The sequence below is a fragment of the Melanerpes formicivorus genome, unplaced genomic scaffold (genome assembly GCF_026170545.1).
Source record: "Melanerpes formicivorus ecotype bairdi unplaced genomic scaffold, bMelFor1.0.p_v2 SCAF_90, whole genome shotgun sequence".
In the NCBI taxonomy this organism is placed as follows: Eukaryota; Metazoa; Chordata; class Aves; order Piciformes; family Picidae; genus Melanerpes; species Melanerpes formicivorus.
Genome location: NW_027142442.1, coordinates 2,048,928 through 2,076,447, shown reverse-complemented (window position 1 = coordinate 2,076,447; position 27,520 = coordinate 2,048,928). Strand labels below are relative to the sequence as shown.

The following is a 27,520-nucleotide window of genomic DNA, read 5'->3' as shown; positions in this document are numbered from 1 at the left end:
TGATACAGTGCTAATAAACTAAAAGACAAATTGTTGCATAATGCAAAAAATCTTTGGGTGGGGTTTTTATGCTTTAAAGAAATAGTAATGTTCAAGCATTACAAGGTAAGTTGATGACTGCAATACACTTATTTTCTTGACAGCAGAGACATAAGAGAATTGGTCTCTGCAGTGTTGTTTTAGTAAGAGAAATTCTCTTCTGATAAAAGTTTGCATTGAAAGCAAAGTCACAACACAGATAGCCAGAGGTGCTGCATATAAGATCTGTGGGCTTTGGCTTTCATCTGCTTTGCAATTTAAATAGGAAACATTAAATCTGCAAATATAGATAGGAAGAATAAAAATTCCAGTATAGAATTTGCTTCTAATGAACAGCAACCTACTGGCAGAGATCCACTGTATAGTACCTTTAAGAAATCACAAGCAAGAAGCAGAAGAGAAACTTGGTATCTTTCACACTTGTCCTCCACATTATAATACTCTTCCAACAGGACACAGTCTCAGGCTGCGCCAGGGGAGGTTTAGGTTGGATGTTAGGAAGAAGCTCTATACAGAGAGAGTGATTGCCCATTGGAATGGGCTGCCTGGGGAGGTGGTGGAGTCACCATGATTGGAGGTGTTCAGGAGGAGACTTGATGGGGTGCTTGGTGCCATGGGTTAGTTGATTAGGTGGGTTGGACATGATGATCTTGAAGGTCTCTTCCAACCTGGTTTATTCTATTCTATTCAATTCACAGAATGGCTTGGCTCAGAAGGGACCTTTAAAGGTCACCTAGTCCAACTCCCCCCGCAGTCAGCAGGGGCATCCTCAACTAGATCAGGTTGCCCAGAGCTGGCTGTGTTTTTTTTTTCCCCTTTCTTTCATTTTTCTTTCCCTTCACTTTACAGGGGGGGGAGAAGGCTGGGCCTTCCCCTCAACCCTCGACACCCTGTCAAGCCTCACCTTGAATATCTCCAAGGATGGGACCTCAACTACCTCCCTGGGCAACCTGTTCCAGTGTTCCACGACTCTCATGGTAAAGAACTTCTTCCTAATATTAAATCTAAATCTGCTCTTCTCTAATTGGAAACCATTGCCCCTTGTCTTATCACTACAGGCCTTTGTAAATAGCTATATTAATAACCTCTTTCCTAGAATAAATTGAGTATCTTCATTTAGATTTTGTCTAATGTTTCAAATAAGCTAAAGCATTAAATGTTAACAATGGCCAAAAAATAAATTAAAAACCCAACCAACCAAAACCCCAAACCAACAACAAATCCCAAAAGTGCTGCAGATCAGCATCTAAGGGTTCAGGAAAAGCCTGAGTGTTTCTCTTTGACAGGAGTCAACCATGGTGAAGAGGGACACACCACCACTAGAAATTGTTACTCTGCCTCTCTTGGCAGTGAGTGGAAAAATGACCCAAATTTTCATTACCAACATCCTGAGTTTCACTGATCAGTGTGCTACAGCCCTGAGTGAGCAATGCACTGCTTCACACTCCCCAGCTGGAAGGTTTTTCTGTCAGGACCCAGTCACATGCTGTAGTCTATAAAGTGCTGGAGGGGACTGGAGATCTACAAAATCTAGCAACCTTTTCTCTCACTTGGAGCCATCACTTGTATCCTCTCCAGTTCACATATCTCACTTTTCCACTTGGATCATTCTGATTGGTGAGGAAGAAAGGAGATCCAGAGTTCAAGGCATATTTCAAAGATCAAGACTAAGAGAGATGCCAAAAGAATGCAGTCACCATAGGTCTACTTCATTTTTTCTTTTCCCAAAAAACTTTTAATATGATGAAAAGTTCACAGTCAAAGAGGAGGAAACCTAAGGCCACAAAGGTCTCAGAGTGTACTCCATCAAGAAGTTTCAGAGGTATATATGAACAGCAACAGTTCACAGAGGAACCTTTTCCTTCAAAGAAAAACTGGACAAGGATGGCAAGACACAGTTAAGATCATTGCTCCTCTACCTCTGACCAGACTAGAACCTAATCTAAATCTACTTTCCTCTAGCTTGGATCCATTTCCCCTAGTCCTATCACTACCTGGCACCCTAACAAGTCCCTCACCAGCTTGCTTGTAGGTCCCCTTCCCATACTAGTTTGCTCAGTTTGATTCCTTCAGGACCCTCCAAGTCAATCCCTAATTTTCCTTTCAATTCCTATCTGTTCATCCAGCAATGACATCTTTATCCAATACCTTGTACAAGAAATGTTTCTTTTCTTGCATTACTTGGCTTCTGCAGTTGCTGTGTTTTCACCTGCCAAGCCTCTCTCAGACACACACAGCCCTGAGGCTTTCAAGATCAGTGAAATATTTCTATTCCCAGGAACAGAGAGGAAGAGCTAACAACAAGCCATTAAAGAAAGAATAAATTCTGCTGCACTTTTGGTTGTATTTTCCTTCCTTCAGCTTTCAGAGATTACTTTCCCTAGATGCAACAACAATATCACTACTCACTGTTAATCTGTCCCCTCTTCAGTCTGTGTGTTGCCTGTTCTTGGCTTCCCCAGAACTCCCATGTACATGTGATCCAGCAGAGACTTGCACGAATCGGTCTAACAGAGCGCTCAAGCCTTCCGGTACTATTGGAAACAGTCCCCCTGCCATGCCTTCCTTATTGCAGCAAGATATTGGAATCCAACAGGTCATCCCAGTATGGGAAACATCACAGGACCTTAACCTGCCTCTTTCCCAAACCACAAATATGTAACACACACACACACACACACAATGACTGTCTGAATAGCAGCACAAAATACTATAAATTCCTTGAAGAAACCATGTAATACAAATGGATTTTTCTAGGGCCACCTTTTTGCTACCCAGGGTACCTTACTGACCACACTCCATGCTAAAACAGCTTCATTTTACATCCAGATTTGAGTTTGCAGGAGCTACCAGCCAGAAGAAGGCAAAACCCGGGACTAACCAGCCGGGAAGTGTGAAATCTGTGTATATACCAGCGCTGCTCTGGCCAAAGGCCTGTGACATTCCTTCTGGGCTCCCAGAGCTTACCAGTTTACAGGATATACATATGCATACAGAGCACAAGGATTCCAGTCTCCAGAAAATGTTCCAGACAAAGACCTGCCAGAGACATTCCTGGGAAACCTGACAAACTTGCAAGTTCCTTTGTAGTGTCTCCAGCGTATGCATCCATTTAACAATGAAAAAAATAAACCAACCCCAAGTTAGTGCTGCTGCTGTGGATGGCTGAACTCCCTTCCCCTGAAAGGGCCAGGCTTTCATTTAGACACTCTCTGCCTCAAAACCTCCCAGTGGGAGTGATTTTGATAAGCCACAGTCCTGCCAAACATTTGATGATCAGGGTGTAATCTTTCCCATAACATGAGTTCTACTTGCTCAGCCTGGCCCATTTGGTGACTCTCTGCCAACCTGCAGATGTTTCTGCATCATAACAAAAGCCTCTGCTCCTATCCCATTGCAGCCTCAAAGCAGAAGGGGTTCAGTTCAAGCACTGCAGAAACTTCACTGATGTTTTCACTTCCTCTGCTAATGCCACAGATCCCAGTATTAAAAGAAATTCCAGCTCCTGTGTGAACAGCCTGGGGATGGAGGATACAGAGCCCTGCAGCAGTGCCGAGTTGTGTGAAAAGGGAAAGAAAAATATCCCCTTGGATTTCATCTCCTGGCTTCTCACTCCTCTTCCTGGTTACAGTGAGATGTCTTTTTCCTTTACACTTCCCTTCCTCTCCACCAGTGCAAGAGTAAAAGCCAATCAAATAGTTACATATGGAAAATAAATCTGATTAAGACTCAGATAAAGTGGGTTGAGCCAAAGCAAGAGACTAACACCAAAAAAATCCTTCACTGAGGAAAACAACCTCACCAAATTACTGCAATTATTTGCTGAACCCTGAGTTTCATGGCCTTTTTGCAGTCACCACGCAAAAGGAGCTGATGCCCACTGGGAAGGACCTGTAGAGTGTTTTGGCACACTGGCAATTTGCTTTGTAGCACTTTCCCCTCTGCAGGGGACAAAGCAGGCCAGGGTACCACACTGTGTAACTGAGAGAGGTAACTGAGGAGTGGTGCAGGTTCAAACATTGCAGCTGATGCTAAGCTGAAGCTTGTTATTTTGGGATTCCTGTGGCATGTTATTCCCACAAGGTCACTTTGGAGCATTGCAAAGTGCCCACTCCAGTTCTTCCTCGCTCCCTTTCTCCCCTGTGCTAAGGTTTAGTAAACTAATCTGCTTCTTGTTAATTTTCACCTTCTGTCCAAACAAAAAAAATGTAGAATGAGAAGAGTGCCCCATACTCCTATGGATCTGTCAACATTTTTGCAGGAATCCTGGCTGCTGGATCTTGGGCATTGACTGCTGCATAGCAGAGACAGAGGCAGCTCAGTATAGCCCTTGCCTGGGTGGTCTGATATTATCCCTATGATTAAACTGCCTGGCTAGAAGAATTGGAGCTATTCCTAATGATAGCTGGGTCCTGAAATCTCACACTCTGCCTAACAGAGAGGGGCAGAGCTCCCACTAGGCTTCCCCTCCTCCTGGTGAAGCTGGCCAATTCAACACATTCTTCAGCTCACTACCATTAGTAACTACAAAGTACTGCAGCCTGATAGATATCAGCTACAGCCCTCCACACCAGCCAGTGACAGAGACCTCACACAAAACCCACCACTGCAGAAGAAAACCTTCTTTTTTACATTACAGCATAATTTCAGAGCAAAGCAGCATGCTATTCACAAAGAAAAGAAAACCCATACATATCCAAGACCCAGCCATCTGGCTCTGGATCTACACACGTTATGCATTTTAATGTCTTCCTCACAGAAAGTCCTGCAACACAGGCACACAGAAACATTTTATGCTAAACACACATGAAATAGAGACTTTATTTTGGTCACAGCCTTCATCCATCTATCCCATCAGGAAAGATCAATGGTTAACAGTACATACAGATGGAAAAAAAATTCTTAGTTGAGCTGTCCAGAAGTAAGAGAGTAGCCAGGAAGGTTACTGTATCACAAAGAACATAAGAATTACAGAATGCCAGGCTGGAAGGGACCCCAAAGCCCAACCTTTCTAGGTGATAATGTAGTTTAAATGAGATGGCCCTGGTAGCCACCCTTGATGTACTGGTATGTGGCAACGAGGTCTCCCCCTAAGTTTTCTCTTCTCAAGGCTGAACAAACCCAGTTGTCTCAGCCTTTCCTCATACTGCAGGTCTTACAGTTCTCTGACCATTCTTGGGGCCCTTCTCTGGACACTTTCAAGCCTGTCTGCATCTTTTTTTTGTACAACAGGAACCAAAACTGCACACAGCACTCCAAGTGTGGAGCTGAGTAGAGTGGGACAATAACTTCTTTATCTCTGCTGGTGATGCCCTTGTTCATGCACTGCAACATCCTGTTGTCTTTCTTTGCCGCTGCAGCAGCGCCCTGTTCACTCAACACTGAGCTTGTTACCCACCAAGATCCCCAAGTGCCTTTCCACAGGGCACCTCTCCAGCCAAGTGGATCCCAGTCTGAGCTGCACTCCCAGGTGCAAGACCCTACATTTGTCCCCACTGAACTTCATAAGGTTCATTAAGAAAGGCAATTAAGTCTCTGTACAATGAAAGCGGTTTACTGAACTGTATCTTGAGGCTTCATTCTCCAACTCACCGCCAATGCATCTGCCTTGGTTCTCCACAGTACTGTTACTATCCTAGGCTTATGCTAAGCAATGACAAAAGTGAAAATGGAGTCAAGTACCATTACACCCTGACAACACCCCAGGTGAATCACTGCACATAATTGTTAGGGTTGGGAAGGACCTCAAGGATGAGCTAGTTCCAACCCTCCTGTCATGACCAGGGACACCTCACACTAGATCAGGCTACTCAGAGCCACATCCAGCCCGACCTTAAAAAACCTCCAGGGATGAGGCTTCTACCACCTCCCTGGGCAACCTGTTCCACTGTCTCACCACCTTCATGGTGAAGAATTTCTTCCTGCCATCCATTCTGAATCCATCCATTTCTATTTTTGCTCCATTCCCCTAGTCCTACCACTACCTGACACCCTAAAAAGTCCCTCCCCAGCTTTCTTGTAGGCCCCCTTCAGCTACTGGAAAGCCACAATAAGGTCTCCTCAGAGCCTTCTCTTCTCCAGACTGAATAGCCCCATACTGACAAAGACATCACCACTTGGTAAAACCAATAAGCAATCCTTTGCATGCCATAACCAGGGAATTGCTAATTTCAGGTAATAATTTCTACAGAAATGTCTCAGTAACACATTTAAAAAGAAAATATTTAGCTTGACTACAGTGAAGCAAAGAAGAGGTCATAGAGATGGAAGTGGCAGCACAGCACATGGTCCTCAGCACTGAGGACAACAGGTCAGTTCAGAGCAAGCTTGCTAACCTGCCTGACGTATTTCAGAAGATGGAAGAAATGTTAGCTTTCATGCACCTAACCAAAACATCTCCCTGATAAGGAGAATTAATCTGTTAGTTTTGCAATAGCAATGTTCCTGTCATCTCTCAGAAAAAAACATCACAATTCTGGTCCCTGTCAACACTTTGAAACAACAATATGGCAGAAGTCTATTTTCATGAGATTTACTCCTCTTAGCATGTCTCAGCTCAGCCTATGACAGGCTTTTCTGCCTTCACAGGGACTGTAGCTTTACTGCTTTACATACCTGCTGTGTAAGGAGACTGATGTGGCTTGGTAAGGAATATTGACAGGCTGCTTGCTTTTCTGACAGCTGCTGTGGCTCTGTTGCTCCCATACTGGAGTTACAAAGTTTGCTCTGAGTAGTATCTTCTGCATCTTTGTGCATCCTGGCAGAGCTCACACGCTGCCTAGCTGGACTGCGATGACACAATCCTACCAACAAACATTTTGATGTGCTTAGTGAGTGCTATGTCAGACTCTCAGCCTGCTGATCACAGAGACATAAAAGCATATAGGATGCTTTCTGCACAGTCTAGGGAGAACATAGCTTTCCATTCTGCGTGGGTCTTGATACATGAGTTTTTGTCAATTCCAAACCCATCACTTTTATCACAACATATCTAATGGCACTCAGTGCCAGAGAACATTGGCTGTTGTTACCTAAGTTAAATCTATGATGTTTTTTTCCCCTAATAAGCTACATATCTAATGCTGGAAAGGTTGTCAACACATACATAGCAACCCAAGTGAACACCTGCTGACACTGGCAGTAAATGTTTATCATTAAGTAATGCATAAGTAAATGTATATCATTAAGAAGAAAAAAAACCCACAACCAACCAACAATAAACAAACCAAAAGAAACCAATCAGGACCACACTTGTTGTCCTGTGTGTAGTTCCCAAAACTTTCCTAATAGACTACACCCATAAATTCTTACAGTTTCTTCTACCCTTCAGATTGCTCTAAAGTTGCATTGCTCAACTATGATCTACCCCACATGGTAAATGAGAGGTCTCTAGAACTTGCTTTTAAGATACCCTTGGATATAGCAGTGCTGGAAGACTCTAGAGAATGAGATGCAGTCATGATTCCTTCAAGTATTTCTTTTTGGGTATCTTGACACACTTTCAAGTATTCAGCAATCATGAAATTTCTTTAAAGGATTTCTTTGCATGATAGGGAAACAGAGCTAAGAACAGCACATAGGCTGAGACAAGGCTTCTGCTAAACAAAACTCTGTTAAAATCACTATAGATAAACAAGAGACCAGAAATACAATCAAGGAAAAATTAAGCAATATTTAATTTCCCAATGAGTTCCAAGGCTTAAGGGAGATCTTTTCACTCTCTACAACTACCTGAAAGGAAGTTGTAGTAAGGTGGGTGTTGGTCTCCAAGGTAACGAGCAAGACAACAAAAGGAAACGGTCTCAAGTTGTGCCAGGGGAGGTTTATGTTGGATATTAGGAAAAATTGCTTCACCAAAAGAGTTGTCATGAATTGAAGAGGGTGCCCAGGAAAGTGGTTGAGTCACAAGTCCTAGAGGGATTTTAAACATGTGTAAACATGGCACTTAGAGATATGGTTTAGTGGTTGACTTGGTAGTGTTAGGTTTACGGTTGGACTCACTGGCCTTAAGGGTCTTTTCCAACCTAAATGATTCTGATTCCCTGTTCACCTGCTCAACCAAAGGGCATATTTGGCAAACAAGGGTTGCTCTCTGCCTTTCCATGAGAAATCCAGCACTATCCAGCAACACTCAACTCTGGAAATGTACAGAGGTTACACAATCTCTGTATCGAACTAGCAGTGTTTTAAGCCTCTCAGAACACTCACCTACTTTTGCAGAGGATGGTCGGGACAATCTTTGGCTGTAGATCTGAGCAGCTCTCTGGAAAGACGAGAATGGGCCAATGGTGTAGCTACTAGAATGACAATGATGTAACCCTGCAAGGCTTGAAGCCTCACTGGATGTTGGGTTTGTGAAGACAGAAGAGTTGTCAGGAGCTGTGCTTTGCAAAGTGGGTAGTGGGAATGGAGACTGAATCAGCCTGGGATCAGCTGGAGGGGGCAGCAACGAATGGTGGCCAGGCACCTGCGAGGTTTCAGAGGCTGCAGACTGAGATGGTATCCAGGAATTGGTACTTCTCTGGAAGGCAGTGCCAGAAGCAGAGGAAGAAGCACTAGGAGGGCCACAGTGAGGTAATTTCACTTCAGTGTTTAAGGAGAAGGTGGCTCCTTCTGGAACTACACAAAGATAACGAGCACATGACATGAGAAAAAGACGCTTTTCAGGTCCTTTGGATAATAACAACACACCAGAGATGTCTCTGCTCAGACATACTGAAGCTCAAATGACCTCATCTACCAACAAAGACAAAAAGAGGCTCTATATGATAAATGTCCTCTTTCAAAGCTTGCTATATCTAGATCTTCCCCCACAGAAGAGCAGCTAACTCTTTCATACTGCTCACTCTGCAGTATCTTCTCTTTGGTTTAAAAGAAAAACATGCAGAGAATTCCCTCAGATTGGGAAGAAGTTCCAACCTTTGCTTAAAAGAGTATTAAAAACAGTCTATGCATGTATCTTCTTTCCCTGATCATGATTTAAGTCAGTTCACTTACGGGGTGATTTAATTTCTTTGGGTTTATAGCCTTTTAACGTTCCTTCTGCAGGCAGATCTGCAACTGAAGTTTTGGGCTGATCACCTTTTATTCTTTTCACCACCTCAGGATGCTCTATAAGAAAATCAATTTGTTAGTAAGCAGAATAATGCAAATTGTGAAGCCATTAGAACAGGACTGCAGAATTGAAACCCTGTTAAAATGGAATTCCTTGCTAATATTTGCTGTACACCACACAACTCTACTGATAATAATTGTGCTGTCAGGTACAGGAGCAGGGACTACTGGATATGTACAGCTAGCAATACATTTTCTTCCACAGAAGACCTAATTAGGCTCAGATACCTAGACTGTCCTCCAATGGGTACACTCAGTGTAGGCAGGAAAATTTAACAGCCCTTGATTTCTCTCATTCCTTACTTTGATTGCAAGATTCTCTCTTCATTTCAAATCTCAGTGCCTTCAGTTTGTACTTTCTCACTTAAGTCATGAACCACCTTTAAATGCTAGTCTAGATTCATCCTATTTAGGCAGAGGGTAGGACTGCAGTTGCTCTGGTCTTCACATATAGAGACTGTTAAGAAGATATGCAACCTCAAGAAACCAGAGGGATGGTTCTCCCTCCATAGACTGAGGTTAAACTAGGTTTGTCTGAGCATCATTATTTCAGGACTCTCTGCAAAACTTACCCCCTTGAGACTGTTTCTCTGAGTGGTTACTGGTGTTGCTGGGTTTTGTGCTTGTGGAATTTGTTCCTAGGAAGACACTTGCTGACTTGCTTTTGTGTGTGTAAAATGTCAGCACTTCCTCCAGGTCACTCTCACTGTAAAAAGAAGAATGGATATAAGTAAGGATTCTAAGATCTTCTGTGTTCATGTAACAAGACTAGGATGATAAGTTGACTGAAGAGTTGAGTGGGGAAAAAAGGTGAGGCCAGACCAGCTAAGTAAAGCATTAAGCAAAGCACAAAATACCACCAGATATCAGAGTTTTCAAACATACCTGATACTGCATAAGAAGCAGAAAGATATTGCTAAAAATTGTCTGCTTGTTGGCAAACTGGCTTTTGTGTTATCACTCAAGCAGATGATCCAGCAAAAGTTTCCATCCCCAGCCTAGACCGCTCATCAGGCCATGATGGCATGCAGTTCTGCCCCAAACAGCTATCTCTGTGCATCTAACAGAAACCAAAATGACCTGCCCTAGAAGGCAACAGTTACCGCAGTGGCCAGAAATGTCAGAAAGCCAAGAGCATGTCATGGGGCCCTCTGCATTTCTAGTGACTGAAGTAGATGCTATGATAGTCAGTTATCTTATGTATCATTCTGTTATAGAACTCCATCTGAAAAGCAGTGAGTGTCTTCTTGGAGCCTGTACTTCTGTTGCAGTAATGATGTTCCATTCATTATGTTAGCAAAATGTAAAAGTCATTGTTTTCATGAGAAGGTAGCACAGAAGATACTGTGGTTCCTCAGCTATCACTCAGTTGTATTCAGTCACTGAGTGCTATCCAAACAGAGAAGAACAAAGTTTTGTAACTGATCACAAAAGCAGCAGCACTGGCTGTCAATCTTCCCAGAGAAGATTGAAGGGTATTAAAAAGGCAGGCGAAGTCTACCTGTCCAGATACTGACAGGAGTCCTTGCCCATCTACACATCATATATGGGTCAAAAAAAGAAGTCAAAAGAAATTGGGTTTTGTGCTCAAGAATCAAAGACTTTGAGGACATCATTTCAGTTCCCTGAATAATTTGAGACCTCTCCATAGTCAGATAAGCTATAATGCCACTGTTTTGCACACACTGTTACAGGGCACAAAGAGTATGTACCCATTTTCAAAATACATTTCCTACCAGACTCTTGTAAATTTTAAGGCAGAAAGTTCAGAGCACACAGAGTTTTTCATTGTGAAAGTAATTGCTTGCACTGAATTGATCTAGCAAGACAAGGCAGAGGTCAGAAACTCCAGACCCAGAGAGTTCCTGAAAAGAGCCAGCAAGCACAACAAGTGTGAGAGAAGAAACTTGAGAGCCAGAGCCACGACTGTTCAACCACAGCAGCCTGAGTCCATCTGAGTAGCAGCTCTATTTTCATTCTCTTTCCAAAGCACTGCTGCATTTGCTCCAGCATCACAGGAAAGGAGACCATTAGCTCACCAGAAGCAGTTTGAAATTTACACAGACCAGGGCAACTGTTGCTGTCCTTGAGGAATCCACATAATGGACAAAACATTTCTTTTGTATTCTTGTCTGTGCACCAGACAGTGATGATACAAATGTTTGATTGGTGAAAGGGAGAACAAGAGCTGGTGCTACAGTCGATAAAGGTATCCAGAGGCCTTTAGATCAATCAGATCATCTTTAGAACAATCCCAGCACCTTCAAGGACAGGAGCTCCTTTATCAAAGGGAATAAAATCCAGTCCTACCTTGCTCTGGTAATAAAGTTCTGAAAACCTTCAGGAGTCACTCCCTCCTCCTCCTCTTCCTGTTTCTTTTTTGATTGCTTCTGAACCATCTGCTCTGTTTCCTGTTAATAAGAAATAGCAGTTAATGTCTCTATGCATTCCTTTGTGTTTCAGGACAAAAGCCAATTCCACAGGATCCCAGAAAAAAAACCAAAGCCACACAAAACCACCAACCCAAACCAACAAACTCCACAAACTCTATAGAGCCACATTATAATTATTTCACTTATAAAACAGGTAAATAGAAAGAGCCTTAGACACAGCATGTTAAGCATACACTAAACTCCCCCTTCCTCCACCTGACATAAACTTCCTAGAATTTGTTTCCTGAGAAGAGGTCAGGTCTTCACAAATACATACTGCTGCTTCAAATACACCTTTTTCCTGGGACATAAGGAAGTATGAAGGTGGGGAGGGGGAGGGAGCCACACACCACAAAACAGACAAACCAATCAACCAACCCACCCCAAACCAACGACCCACAAAACAAAACACAAAACCCAAACAAAAAACCCCCAAGCAACCCAACCACAAAGTCCTTCTTCACAGATATTAGGTTCATTCTGCTTTTGCTGTTTCTGTGACAAATGTAGAATTCCTCAAAATGACTTTTACTTGAGCACCTGTCCCAAAAGGAGATATCCAGGAAGAAAGGAGGACAGAAATATAAAATTAGATTAAAGAAACTCAAAGAGGTCTGCTGAGACCATCCACATTTCCTACTGTAAATTAGGAGTGCTCCTCTTGAGGTAATTTCTCTGGCCATGCAGCAAATTGCCAAGGGCTTCTCTACATACTAAAAATAAACTGCTTTAGCAAAACCAAAATGAAGTAAAACAGTACAGCTTGTGGAAAACAGGCATTTACACATTCAAGTATACCAGAAAAAACCAAAAAGAGGGTAAACCTTTGCATGTGAGAATGGGAGCAAGCTCTCACATATAAGTGATCTTTCTATTTCACACCAGTAGAACTTGTGGACACTAAGGGTTGTATCTGATATAACTCTTTTTGCTAATTACAACTCACAACAGGCCTGTCTGAAATACAAATGCCAGCATACAAGCTTGAGCTGACCAAACCTGACCTTCACTTCATTGTTCCCTACTGGCACTCAGATCATTTCAAAGATGAAAGAGCCAGATAGATCTTTTGAAACATAATTCAAAAGGGTGAAGAAAAAGACACTCTGGGGCCTGCCTCAATGCTTCACTACTTAAGTAAAAGCTTGGACAATATGCAGCCTTAGCTCAAAGTGGCTAGCAGGAGTCCTCTACTAAATCCATAGTAAAAAATCAGTGAAAGAAGTCTGTATGTTGAAATCAGACATCCAAAAGTCTCATAGGCTAAGAGTCTCGCTATGGCTTAAATGCCTATGTCCTAAAATATCAAGTGATCTCTTCTCACTTGTTTTAACTTAGAAAAATGTTTATGCACTGATTTATGACTAGTTACACAGCTTTATTTTGTGAATTTACTCAAGAGTTAGCAGAAAATCCTGATGTTTAAATACAATCTGAGTGGAAATTATATTCAAAGCAGCTGCGTTCTTCACTCACCACAGAGCCACCCAAGTGTTTTGTGGTTACTCCTAGCACAGTAATTCACTGAGCATTAGCATACAAGGCACTCCCTGGAACAGATTTGGTTCAATACAAACCTTGCTTTGACAGATCAAGTTACCAGATGTTAGTTCTGACAAGGTCATAGAAATGAACATCTTCTGCTAACAAGTAGGAGCTTGGAGGCCTGTGTGCACAACAGCAGCCTCTGAAAGTATAATTTAAACTACCCTTGTTCTAACACTAAAGAAATGCTAGGGGGCAAAAGAAGGGGGAAACTCTTCTTGCTAAATAGGGATTAGCATAAAAGCACTACATTAAGGATAGCATTTTCTACATCTAAGGAGGTGAACATTATTTAAATGAGGACCCACTTCTCCTTATCCTCGAGTGTGCAGAGTCCCATACTACAGACAGGCAGCAGCCCCTAGCATACTAAATCAAGGATAAAACACATACTGCACACTGCTTTGTATAACAGCAAATAAATAGTATGTGTCTAAGGAAGCATCATAAACATAGGGAGAAGTGAGAAGAGGCATCACAAAGCACTAGAATCAACGACAAACCAAAGGAAAAGCAAACTGCCAGTTTAATTTCACCTAATTTCAACACTTCTTTTTACTTTTATGCACATGATTACTGGACTGCAAATACAAAAAGTAGCAATACTGTTCTGTGACAATTTGAACAGACAAACTACCAGCATTGGATGTGCAACCCCAAACAGACCATGTAAATTAGAATAGAATAAACCAGGTTGGAAGAGACCTTCAAGATCATCGCATCCAACCTGTCATCCAACACCACCTAATCAACTAACCCATGTAACCAAGCACCCTGTCAAGTCTCCCCCAATTACACGACAGAGCCTTTAGAACAACCTTTTGTCTGATGAACAGACACCAGAAGAGCTACCAAAAGGAAAACCAAGAAAGAATTAGTCACCTTATTATAACAGATTAGGAACTCGCCCAGCTGGTGAGCCAGGATGCGACGACGATCACGGAGTCCTAAACAACGGCTTGGGAGCAGCATCTTCAAGGACTGCTGTAGATTGTTAGCAGCTCGCTTCAGAAAGCGTACCACAAGCTCCTGCAAGCAAGAGAGATGGAGTTAACAGCTGCAAAATATGGGGAGGAGAGAGGTACCACGGCAGCTAACAACTGGCAAGAACCAAACACATTATCCTGAGAAGCTGAGCTGACACCTGGCTCAGAATTCTGCAGTGTACATTTTCAATACAGCCCTCAAACCCAAGGTGGAAGGAAAAGAGCAACGGCATGCTTTGCCTGAGGTGGGTCACAACTGGGAACACTCGAGAAACGTTTGTCTGAAAAGCATGGCAGATGAAGAAAAAACAACAAGCAGCACAGAACAGTAACAACATAACCTGGGAAGACCAATACCTTAGGAACACACTTCTGAAAAAGTTCTTTTAGAAGTTTGTTGCCCATCCAGGCTGGCCGCCTGCCCCGGCGGCTCATCTTCTGGCACATTGGCACAGCCTGTTCCTGAGCCTTCAAGTAGGTCCAGCCCTCCTGCATCCCTGTGTTTTTAAGTGCTGTTTCCCAAGGAACCTTCTGAGTTAGTTCCTTGAGTAACCTGAAGTCCACCCTCCAGAAGTCCAGAGTGCAGGTTTTCTTGCTGCCCCTCTTAGATTGACCGAGTACTGAAAATTCAACTATTTCATGGCCGCTGGACCCGACACCCTCTGACCACCACATCACCCACCAGCCCTTCCCTGTTGGTGAAGAGGAGGTCAAGCATAGCCTTGCCCCTGGTAGGCACACGCAGCACCTGGGATTAAGAAGCTGTCCTCCATGCACTCTAAGAACCTCCTAAGTCTGCCTCCTCTCTGCTGTGTTGAGATCCCAGCAGATATCAGGCAGGTTGAAGTCGCCCATGAGAACAAGGTCTGGCAATCTTGAGACAGCCTTTAGCTGCCTATAGAATGACTCATCAACATCTTCCTCCTGGTTGGGTGGTCTATAACAGACTCCAACCAGGATGTCAGCCTTGTTGGCCTTCCCTCTGATTCTCACCCACAAGCACTCAACCTGATCGTCCCTGATCTCCAGCTCAATGGCATCTAGTGCCTCCCTGATGTACAGAGCCACCCCTCCACCCCTTCTTCCTTGCCTGTCTCTCCTGAAGAGCCTGTAGCCGTCAGTTGCAGTGCTCCAGTCATGTGAGTCGTCCCACCACCTCTCTGTGATGGCAACTACATCATAACTTTCCTGCTGTAACAAGGCTTCCATCTCTTCTTGTTTGTTACCCATGCTTCGTGCATTAGTGTGCATGCACTTCAGCTGGGCTGCTGGTTTCACCCCTGGCTCCAGCTTATCACCCTGAGACTCCTGCCTGGGGGGACTGGTTTCAGCCCCTTCCCCCTCTGAATCTAGTTTAAAGCCCTGCAGTGTGTTAAAGGAGGCCTGTGATGCAGCACACAGACATAAAACCCTCTCGGCACTATCACAGGGCAGGAGATCTTGGTCAGCTACCTCCCCTATGACGACATAGTCCTCATTTCATCACTTTTCATTTATGTATACTATTGCCACAGCTTCTCCACAACAACAGACAACTACACATCTAGGGCCATGTAATTCCAATCCCCCACCACATCTGTTTGACCTCTGGTGTAGGAAACTTATGGCAAGGCAGATCCTAAGGAGAGATGCATCCTATGAGTGTTTAGAGCCCTTTCTGTCTCCACTCCGGATTTGGGTTTGGTTAGGAGCTCTGCTAATGCATAAATGAGCAGCTTCACAGCCAAACTATTGGATTACACAGCTAGCCTCTCACTGCCATTACTTCGGGCTGGTTTGATCTGTTATTTTAAACACTATTTTTCACAGCACAGCGGACAAAGTGACTCTCAGAAAACCAGCTTTAATTTTCACTTGGAAAGAGCAGGGGCAACATTTTCCACTGAGTCGACTGATTATTCTTGACACACCATTTGATCTCTGAACTGCACTGGCTGTTTCCCTGCAACATGCACTCAGCAAGAATATATTTGGGCTCGAAGAAAGCTCAAGAGCCTACTGTACAAAGCTCTTTTAGGAAGATTTGTGAGGGATCTGTGCTTGCTGCAGACTCCAACGTGTATCTACATTGAATACAGGGCCTTAAAATACTGCATAGAAAAAATCACCACGTGGTTTTGAAAATACTGCCACCCATGCTAGAAAGTAAGTTTCTCTCCTCAGTGGTTTTTACTATTTTCCCCCTCTACCTAGAGTGCAAAGAAGATTCTTAAGTGCTGATGCAAAAGGCAAAACAGTATATATGAGAAAAAGCTTAAGTGAGTACCTGTTCTATTTGAGTAGATGTGTGTTTTGTTTAATGCAGCAAAACTAGATACTAACAAGGAACAGAATAGAAAGAATAGAATAGAATAAACCAGGTTGGAAGAGACCTTCAAGATCATCGTGTCCGACCTATCATCCAACACCACCTAATCAACTAACCCATGCAACCAAGCACCCTATCAAGTCTCCTCCTGAACACCTCCAATGATGGTGACTCCACCATCTCCCTGGGCAGCCCATTCCAATGGGCAATCACTCTCTCTGTGTAAAACTTCCTCTTAACCTCCAGCCTAAAGCTCCCCTGGCACAGCCTGAGACTGTGTTGTCTTGTTCTGGTACTGGTTGTCTGGGAGAAGAGACCAACCTCTGCCTGTCTACAACCCCCCTTAAGGTAGCTGTAGGGAGCAATCTTAATCTAATCTTAACCTAATCTTAAAGAATCTCAGAGAGAGGAATTCAAAACCAAATTCAGAGATCAGTGAAGGAGAACTCAAGAAAGATCTGAGCAGCCTGTCAACCACATTCTAGTCATTAAGAGCTGTCTATCACTGCTCAAACATCAGCCAGCAGTCCTACCTTGACTGCATATTAAAATCACAGCACTGGCAGCTGGACAAAGGTAGGCAACTATCATCTCAGTTAGACTTCTAGTTCTTTCAAAGATGGGAACTGACCTCAGAATTCTCTATGAAGATTTCAGCTCAGCTTCTCAGCTTGGCCAACACAAAGCTTCTTACCATTTGCTCATCCTCTTTGGCAGCCCAGGCAGGATTCTGGATCCGGTCAGTAGCCTCCTTCATCAGCCGCAACTGAACATGCTGCAGATAGGCAGAGAAAGCCTTGCGAGCTTGCACTTTGCTGTAGACCAAAGGAAAGAGTAATAATGGGAAGGGTTACAGAAGTCAGGCACAGCTTATAGACCAAAGCACAACCAGAGATTTCTTGAGTGCACAAATGTTGAAGCTCAAGGGAAGGAGAAGTCCTTCACCCCACTGATATTCTCAAGGAGACCTTCAGTTCGCCAAGATGGAATGGGAATTTCAGGATGCAAAAGACAGCAGCAGATCTCTAAGCCCAAAGATCATATATCAAAGTGGAATGCTCTCCTTGCCTTTTCACAGCCTGAACTACTCTCCTCCAAAAGTCAACAGCATGAACATCAGCAATACTGTGTATTTTTAAACCAAATTCAAGGCTCTCTTGGGCCTCTGTCTTCACAAGCATTTTGAACGCCACAACAACAGACCATAAAATAAAGGGCTTGGTACCAGTGCCAGAGTTATAACAGAGGCCCTGCAATTCCCATTGGAAACAAAAGAATTAAATCTGTGAAAGTGAGCTCTTCTCCTGCTGGCTCAAGGACAAGCCAAATCTCATTGAGCAAGGCACTGCTAAAGAATGAAAGATCATCAGCAAAATCTGCTGTGCAGCTGGCTAAATGTGTTGGGAAGCTGTTAGCATGAACTGAGGAGAGGCCTGGGGTAGGACTTCTTATTCACTCACAATGGTAGTCGCTTTAGCATATGCAGCTGTTGTGAGAGAAACTGCTGAAAGCTTTGCCTAATTCTCTTGTCATTTTTGGCCTAAACTCCCCCCTCCACATTCTGCTGTCCCAGTCAAAACTCCTCCTCACAGTTTGCCTTGTAGCTGCTAAAAGCCATCCCTTGAATCGCCAAGCATGACTTCCTTTCATAAGGGTATAGAAGCTGGGCTTTAGTACCAGTGACAGATTCTCCTGTCACAGGAGGTGTCCTAGTGTCTTCTCTAATGTTGTCAAGTTTCATCTTAAAAATTATATTTTTCAACCCATTATTTTTCTGGAAAATTAATACCAAACTTACTCTTCTGGTAATTCATGAGCAGTTGATGCTTGTTTTTTCTTTTTCCAACACTGTCCTGTATCTTAAATCATTTCACCCCTGAAGGATGTCCTACCTTGAATTTATTAACAGCAATTACATCCTTTCACAGTTTTCAGTTTATTAGTGTGAGCTACCCAACTCTTTCAGAGCACCCACACAGGTGTCATGGTGAGACTAGCAGCTCATCTACACCTGTCCCAGTTAGTTTACCTTCCACAAACACAAGCAACTGTATACAATATTCCACAGGAAGTCTTAGAATTATCTCAGGTGATAAATCCTGGACCAGATTTGCTGTTTTCATGCATGCATGAGCTAGAACTTTACAAACCTCCTGTGATTAACAAGCATGCAATACATTTTTCTAATTAATTTCCATTTGATGAACATCAGGAGAAGTGTGGCCAGCAGGTCAAGGGAGGTGATCCTCCCCCTCTACTCAGCTCTGGTGAGACCCCACCTGGAGTACGGAGTCCAGTTCTGGAGCCCCTATTACAAGAGGGATATGGAGGGGCTGGAAGATGTCCAGAGAAGGGCCACAAGGATGATCAGAGGGCTGGAGCACCTCTCCTATGAGCACAGACTGAGGGAGTTGGGGCTGTTCAGTCTGGAGAAGAGAAGGCTCCGAGGTGACCTCATTGTGGCCTTCCAGTATCTGAAGGGGGCCTACAGGAAGGCTGGCGAGAGACTGCTCAGGATATCAGGTAGCGACAGGACTAGGGGGAATGGAATGAAGCTGGAGGTGGGGAGATTCACGCTGGATGTGAGGAGGAATTTCTTCACCATGAGAGTAGTGAAGCCCTGGAATGGGTTGTCCAGGGAGGTGGTTGAGGCCCCATCCCTGGAAGTGTTTAAGACCAGGCTGGATGAGGCTCTGGCCAGCCTGATCTAGTGTGGGGTGTCCCTGCCCATGGCAGGAGGGTTGGAACTAGATGATCCTTGTGGTCCCTTCCAACCCTGAATGATACTATGATACTATAACACCCAGCTGATAGAATTTCTGCAGTAAATTATTACCCCCTAGAAGTACACCCCTGAATTTCATCCCTGTTGTATTATTCCTGCACTCAGGGTCATCCAGTTCTTTGATATTTATTTCGCTGTTTTTCTCTCAGAGTAATGATGCCCAAATCTTTTCCACCACCAGCTTTCATTAGCACATTTCTACATTTTATGTCATCCTTTGATTACTGAAATCAGCTTCAGACTGATTCCTGAGGCACCTCCCCATTTTTGCTCTACTTGTTCCCTGTTTCATAGGAATAATCTCAGATACTTACATGGTCCTCATGATTCCATGTATACAAGTCCCTGAAATCTCAAAAACTGAGTCCAGAAATTTAGTCTTTATATGTCTGTAAAGTGCATGAACCCTTTGTCACAGTATCACATGGAAATCATGCAACACTTACAGAGATCAATGCATCAGTGTAGGTAAGAATGGAAGCTAAAATAAAATACATTACAGTATCTATGTATCTGCTTAAACATCAGCTTTTGATGCTTCTGGCAGACCATGCCAGGCCCAAATAGGGCCTAAACACACAATAGATTGACATAGGTGTTAACCAAACATCCTCTGTGGATAGATGCACTATTACAGCAGTAACTAAAATGTGATTACAATACCTGGTTATATTGCCTCTCTTCCAGTGAACTCCAGAATGCACAGCAGGCCTTACAACACTTTCCCCAGGTGCAGGGCTCTACACTCACCCCTGCTGAATTTCATGTGGTCTTCCTCCACCCAGCTCTCCAGCCTACCCAGCTCTCACTGAATGGCAGCACAGGCTTCTGGTGCATCAGCCAGTCCTTCCACTTCTGTATCCCCAGCAAACTTGCTGAGGGCACCATTCCACCCCTTCACCCAGGTCACTGAAGATGATGTTGAACAAGACTGGGCCCAATAGTGACCCCTGGTGAACATTGCTAACTACAGGCCTCCAGCTAGATTCTGCACCACTGATTACAATCCTCTGAGCTCTGTTGCTCAGTCAATTCTCAGTAGCTTGCTAGTGGCTGTCTATAGGCGTCAAGGCTTCAAAACTGGTTTTGGTGGTCATGTTAGATGATGGAAGATGAAGCAGAGTCCTGCTTTGACTCCTCTGCCTGTTGACCCCACAAGCCAATCTCTCACCGATGACCAATCAGATGAGGCCCAGCCCAGCAAAACCATGGAACATGAAGTCACCACAAGCCTTCACACACTTCTGTGGTGAATCCCAACAGTACTGGATGCTGAGCAAGATTCTGTCAGGAACACTAGAGAGAGCTTAAGTTCCTGGCAGCAATCAATTCTATATATAGATAGAACACAGCATTGCTATGTTTGTCCTCAAAACCGTTTCAAACTCTTCCCTGTCGTGACAGCAAATGTCCTTGCTACAAGAAGGTATCAGACAATATTCAAACACAGTTGATAATTCACAGATCCTCTCAGAAACTGAACTAAGAAAGCAACAACAAGCAGTTATTTTATCTACCTTCAGACATTTTTCATAGAAAATATAATGCTGCTTATCTAGATGTAATATCCACCTACACAGATATCTAAGATCACTCTTCCTTTTTGTCCTTCATGTCCGTCTGCAAACAGTTTAATTAACCACATTTAAGGGGAGGATCACACCTCTAAACATGTAATAGGATCCTGGTTGGCATTTTTCTATAGAATCTCCTCCAGCACCTCTCTTTTTCAAGCAACAAAGCCATACATCAGAACTCTGCTCTACACTGTCACATGCAATAGCAGGCAATGAGATGTCCCAGTAACTTGTCACTCAAATGACCTCCAATCTTGCTGTCAAGAGGTGATGACACTAAGCAGAAGTTATTACTCAAAGTAAAAATTGTGGCACCAAAATAAAAGAACAAAAGCGAGAAAGACCAATTTTATGGAGAGGCAGCAGTGAGCTATTCCCCCCCAAGCTTTCAGGGGTAGTTTAACATATGTTTATACCACCTTCTTTGGAAATGCAAAGAAAAGAATATTAGAATTCAATAGCAGGCTTCCTACACTAAGTGTGTGAAGCATTTTAGAAGCCCAAGTTGATCAAAGAACAGCTTACATCACCAGATTAGAGAGCAGCAGTGGAAACTATGGCTTATGCTTTATCCTGACCCAGCAGGTCAGGCATTTAGGTAAGCTGTCAGTCTCTGCAACTGTCTCACTTCTGTGCCAACTTCATGTTAAGGTGACTACATTCTTTCCTAAGCCTCTTCTCTAGGGTCCTCTTATCTCCCCACACTCATTCACACTGTGGCATTAAGCATACACCCTCCATATTTTAACCACTGTTAGCTGCTAGTCAAAACTCAAGGCACTGTGCAGAAATCTCTCACCTCAGGTTTCCATGCTTTTGAAGAACGTGCAGCAAATTAAACTGAGATTCCGAGCCTGTTTTCTGAAGGAATGGCTCTCCTCCATCTCCACTTTTCTTGTCAAGTGTTTTAGGCAATCCCTCCTTACAAGTGGTTTTCACCAAGTCAGAGAGCTTTGCCTTGCTTTTCACTTGGGTCTCTGAAAGAGAGCTAACAGATCTTTCTAGCTCTTCATCTTCACCTGCATCCACCTCCTCCTCTTCTTCACCCTCTATGTCTGATTTGAGGGACTCCTTTGTTGATTCTGATGTCCCTGTAGCAAAGAAGAAACCACCTATGCTGGTTAAGTAAGAAACAAGTGGGGAAGACAGTCCTGCTATTTATGCTCTTTGGTTTACTTCTAAACTCTTTTCTGCTAAGACAGAAAAATGACCATTTTAGAACAGCAGCTTAAGTGTTGCTGTCTTTTATTCATCTTTGTCTTACTGCTTATGTATTAAACAGGTGCAAAGCTCCTTTTCCCAGCATCAGAGAAGACAGACCAAGATTGTCTTAACTGCACAAATGAAAAACAATAATCAAGGAAATAAGTGTTTTTCTACATTTTATCCTGATTTACATATATACATACACACACACACTCATACTTGACATACACATACACTTTTTATTTTGCACTTGTGTGTCAGAAAAACAACAAAGCTACAAAAGTCTTTCTACTAGAAAGAGTTTGGATAATGGCTTCAGGAACAGCCTCTTGAGGTTCATTCATGTCTTCACCCTTCTAAGTTTTTCCCCTATCACCTGGGATAAGAAGGTTTTCTTTCTTTGCAACAGCTCGGAGTCACCACTGTGTGGGAGAACCCGTCTGGAAGGTTTCATTGTTCTCTGAGAAGCTAGAGGACTATAGAGGCACACATACTGCTGAATCCTTGCACCCAAACTACAAATGCAAGCTCACATGACTCTGATAATGCAGATTTTCTTGGAGATATGTGGAGGTGTGGAACTGTGGGAATGAAGTTCTAGACACTAAAAAGGCAGGAAGCACAGAAGAGGAATGAACTGAAAACTATTAACAATTTACTAGTTTCAACCTGTGAGGCTGAGGGAGCTGGGGTTGCTCAGCCTGGAGAAGAGGAGGCTCAGGGGAGACCTTATTGCTCTCTACAACTACCTGAAAGGAGGTTGTAGACAGGCAGGGGCTAGTCTCTTCTCCCAGGCAACCAGCACCAGAACAAGAGGACACAGTCTCAAGCTGCACCAGGAGGGGTTCAGACTGGATGTTAGGAAAAAGTTCTTCACAGAGAGAGTGATTGCCCGTTGGAATGGGCTGCCCGGAGAGGTGGTGGAGTTACCATCATTGGAGGTGTTTAGGAGGAGACTTGATGGGGTGCTTGGTTGCATGGTTTAGTTGATTAGATGGTGTTGGATGATATGTTGGACACAATGATCTTGAAGGTCGCTTCCAACCTGGTTTACTCTATTCTGTGCTATTCTATTCCTTTAGAGCAACCCCAATCACACACATTTCAAATTAAAAAGTCCTTGCTTTTTTCTGACCAGCCACCCAAAGACTCTGGCCTTGCATACCTGTTGATCTTGCTCGTGCTGCTCTAGCCTTGTCATGGCATTGCCGGCGCTTCCGTAGCTCCAGTGAAAGCAGCTTTCTCTCATAAAACAGAATGTGAGAGTCCACAGCTTCCAGCCTCATATCCAGCCTTGCACTAAGACCTGTTCTGCAAAGTATAACACAGACACACCCTCAATCTCCCTTTACACTGCTTTAGGCAATCTCCCTGGTGATACAAGGGACTCAGTAGATTAAATTTCCTCAAGAAACAGTTTTCCTGAGACAGTGAAGACATATTTATGATCAGTCTAACTTTGCTCCATTTAAAGCCTGCAAATATTTGAAGGGAATCTTGGAAGTACTTTACAGAACATCATGTCTCAAAGCCCCAAACCACACTTATCTAGTGTGACACTTCTATGACTGGGCATCTGTCCTGATATCATGCAGCAGTTCAAAGCACAATTAACAGGGAAAACTGAATTGCAGGAGTACAAAACAATGGAGAGGAGTGAGAAGAAAACACAGAGACCTGAGGTCAGTCTTCTGAAACTGTTATGTAGCCAGTTTGCTCTTCACTGCTTGGTCAAAGAGAAGAATTTTAACATAATCTGACTAAAAAATGACAACCTTTCTATAGGTTTTCTCTAAACTAAGGCAGAAGTCCTGACAGATTCTTTCAGGGAGACAGACACAACTTTCCAGTATCTGAAGGGGGCCTACAGGAAGGCTGGGGAAGGACTTCTCAGGATCTCAGGTAGTGATAGGACTAGGGGGAATGGAATGAAGCTGGAGGTGGGGAGATTCAGGCTGGATGTGAGGAGGAAGTTCTTCACCATGAGAGTGGTGAAGCCCTGGAATGGGTTGTCCAGGGAGGTGGTCGAGGCCCCATCCCTGGAGGTGTTTAAGACCAGGCTGGATGAGGCTGTGGCCAGCCTGATCTAGTGTGGGGTGTCCCTGCCCATGGCAGGGGGGTTGGAACTAGATGATCCTTGTGGTCCCTTCCAACCCTGACTGATACTATACTATACTATGATTCTGTCAGTGCACATAGCTTCAGCAAAGTCCTTTTTGATATAAGTGGGAACACTCACAGAAAATTCCTCTTGCTCTATTTATCTTTCAGATCTAGCAAAGTGAATATATGGGTAGTTAAATCCAAACCCCTCATGCACTACAAGATCTTCTGAGAGCTCAAAGATGAGGTGTATCAATATGGTAGAAATGCCAAAGTAGGACATCTAAGAGGAGCAAGCCTAAGGTCCAATCCAACAAAACTTAAGCTGTCCCTATGCTGGGAATACTCTTTGCTCACTGTATTTACTTTTCCAATATTAGTTTGACAGATTTCAGGTAGAAAAGACTAGGAAGATAAAGCTGTGGAAGTCTAAATTCAGACTAAACCATACAAAGAAGTCGTCATTAAGAAGCCATTTACCTGGCCCTCCCAGTGATGAAGTCTCTTTTTGTCCTGCCCCTACAAAGGAAAAAAAAAGGCAAAAATTACTTTTCATTCTGGATCACTGACTGCATTAAAGCCTCCAAAGTTTTTTATATGTGCAAATAAAAAGGGTAAAAGTTACACAATTCCTCTTGAGTCCAATATTAAAGGAGAGAAGAAGAAAAAATGAAAAAGAGGCTCCAACAGATAAAATCTGAGCAGTTGTTCTACAACTGATGCTTGTATCTGTCTAGCTTAAATTGGAGGTGGTGTCATTTGGAACTACCCTCCTGATGCATCCCTGACAGCACACAGCAAGGAAAAAAAATACTGTACATTGGTGATGCAGGAAGAGCTTCTGTAAATATGGTCTCTTCAGTCAGCAACCTTATCATTAGTCTATAGTTACTTTATTGTGGATCTCAAATCTGGGTAAGAAAAAACATTGAGAAGAAAGGGCATAGTTAGGGGTGTCGGCTCCTCACTACAAGAAAGGCATTGAGTTGTTGGAGTTCTTATGAAGAGCAGCTGAGGGAACTAGGTTTGTTTAGTCTGGGGAGGAAGAGGCTGAGGGAAGACCCCACTGCTCTCTACAAGTACCAGAACATAGGTTGTAAGCAAGGTGGGGATCAGCCCCTTCTCTCTAGTATCAGGTGATAGGATGAGAGGAAATGGCCTGAAATTGTGCCAGGGGAGGTTTAGGTTGGATATTAGGAAAACTTTCTTTACTGAAAAGAGTAGTCAGGCATTGGAATAAGTTTCCCAGGGAGGTGGTGGAGTCCCCATTCCTGGAGGCGTTCAAGAAATGTGTGCACATGGCATTTCAGGACATGGTTTAATGGCCATGGTGGTGTTATGTTGATAGTTGCACTTGATCTTAGAGGTCCTTTCCAACTGAAACAATTCTATGACTCAATGATTGTAAACATACAGTGAATGCTACTGTGCACAACTCTCAATCTAAGTTCAGCTAGCAACACGTTCTGCATTTCCACCCAAACACAACCCAGAGAAAGGCATCAGATCATGCTTGCACAGGCCAAGAGATAAGGAGTAAATTTCAGCACTTACTTTACTTGAGGACAAGCTCTAATGTGACTTTAAATTTGAAACAAAAGGCAAGTAAGGACCACCCATAATCCCTTCAGAGAAACCTAAATGTTTGAAGGCTTTTCAAGTCTACAGTCATCTTTTTATGTCAGTGACTTCCATGCCTTCTGTGTATTGTCCTTTTTGCCCTTGGATTCAGAAATGCAAGATATAACAGAGTAAGGAACCTCCACAGTCTCTGACACACCACAGAAGAGATGCACAACTATGGCATTGTAGATCACAGCCTGGTGTTGGTAACATTGGCCAAGGGAGGAATCAATCCTTTTCATGCTGCTTGGGCCCCTTGCCACCTTTCCAAATAGAAAAGCTTTCTACCTGTCCTGAAACAGACGAGTGGCCAGCATGTAGTTCATTGAGGTCTTGTGCTCTAAAAAGGATCTGAATAAAAACAAAACACAGGATGTATCAAGATAAAGCTCAACAGAGTGAAAGGCAGCATAATACAGAAATAAATGGTCTATAAAAAACATCCCATAAGTGGATTGAGACAATATGCTGTACCATAACAGAAAAGAGGAAAGGAGGAGAGCTATCACTTCTCAGCTGAAGTTCCTGGTGAGGCAAGAGACACAGAGAAACATTACACACTGGAAAAGAGAATTAGGAAAGTGTAATACAGTATCAGCCACAAGATGAATCCTATGCTGCGTTTATGGCCTAATGACAGAGCTCACAGTACACACAGCTCTAGGACGTGAAAGCGCACAGCAGGAATGGATTATCTGAAGACATTTTTATCCTGACAGAAAAGCAACATCAGAAACAATGCTTCTAAATTTAGAATAGGTGAGGTGCAGTTAGGCAAAGCAGCAGAAGTTAAAAACAGGGAATCAAAAGAAAAAAAAAAGTATTCTCAACACTAACATAAACACTACCAAAATCCTCAGTATGTGTCTCTGCTAAGTTGGTTGCTCTACACTGGGCTAACAGAATAACCCTCAGCACACAGCATCACTTGAACACTGCAAGCCTATTGCATTCTCATTCTTACCCATAAAGGTCCCACGTTAATGGGGTAGGGAATATCCGGATGAAGCCTCCCCTCCGTTCATTCTCCTCTCTCACTCGGCGAAGAACTTTTATCTTGGAATAAAAAGAGGAGGAGAAAACAGCCACCAAAATAGATACAGTGAAAAACAAACCCTAGAAAGATCTCTGAGTGTCAGAGGACAAGACTATTACTTCAGACCTAGGAGTGGGCTGGGTATGTAAGACACACTTAAATCATTTTATCTTGCATTTAAACTCCAAAAGAGACTACCACAGTTTGATGCACATGTGTGTACCTGGCCTGACCGAGGACAAGGGCAGTACCAGCAGAGAAGGGCAACGAAGTTGGTGAGGGGTTTGGAACACAAGCCCTATGAGGAAAGACTGAGGGAGCTGGGGCTGCTTAGCCTGGAGGAGACTCAGGGGTGACCTTATTGATCTCTACAACTTAAGGGAGGTTGTAGACAGGTGGATGTTGGTCTCTTCTCCCAGGCAGCCAGCACCAGAACAAGAGGACACAGTCTCAGACTGCGCCAGGGGAGGTTTAGGCTGGATATTAGGAAGAAGTTCCATACAGAGAGAGCGATTGCTCATTGGAATGGGCTTCCCAGGGAGGTGGTGGAGTCACCATCACTGGAGGTGTTCAGGCGGAGACTTGATAGGGTGCTTGATGCCATGGGTTAGTTAATTAGGTGGGTTGGATTAGTTGATAGGTTGGGCGCGATAATCTTGAAGGTCTCTTCCAACCTGGTCTATTCTATTCTATACTCAGCAGTTCTGTTTCAAAAATTACACATCTTAGAATCACAGAAACAGTCAGGTTGGAAAAGACCCTCAGG

The 27,520-nt window shown here is 43.5% G+C and overlaps 1 protein-coding gene across 5 annotated transcripts in view; it reads right to left on the bottom strand.

Annotated features, from left to right (window-relative positions):
- Positions 1 to 27,520, bottom strand: part of TTLL5 (tubulin tyrosine ligase like 5) — a 133,489-nt gene that overhangs the window by 63,231 nt on the left and 42,738 nt on the right. For all 5 annotated transcript variants that reach the window (XM_068165606.1, XM_068165607.1, XM_068165608.1 and 2 more), the window contains exons 18-29: positions 26,683 to 26,774; positions 26,007 to 26,069; positions 24,576 to 24,614; positions 23,158 to 23,303; positions 21,586 to 21,877; positions 17,119 to 17,239; positions 14,013 to 14,159; positions 11,464 to 11,564; positions 9,726 to 9,859; positions 9,037 to 9,150; positions 8,248 to 8,658; positions 6,655 to 6,842 (exon numbers count right to left, since the gene is read on the bottom strand). In XM_068165606.1, the coding sequence (XP_068021707.1) occupies positions 6,655 to 6,842; positions 8,248 to 8,658; positions 9,037 to 9,150; positions 9,726 to 9,859; positions 11,464 to 11,564; positions 14,013 to 14,159; positions 17,119 to 17,239; positions 21,586 to 21,877; positions 23,158 to 23,303; positions 24,576 to 24,614; positions 26,007 to 26,069; positions 26,683 to 26,774 (1,848 nt within the window). The remainder of the gene's footprint in view (positions 1 to 6,654; positions 6,843 to 8,247; positions 8,659 to 9,036; positions 9,151 to 9,725; positions 9,860 to 11,463; positions 11,565 to 14,012; positions 14,160 to 17,118; positions 17,240 to 21,585; positions 21,878 to 23,157; positions 23,304 to 24,575; positions 24,615 to 26,006; positions 26,070 to 26,682; positions 26,775 to 27,520) is intronic.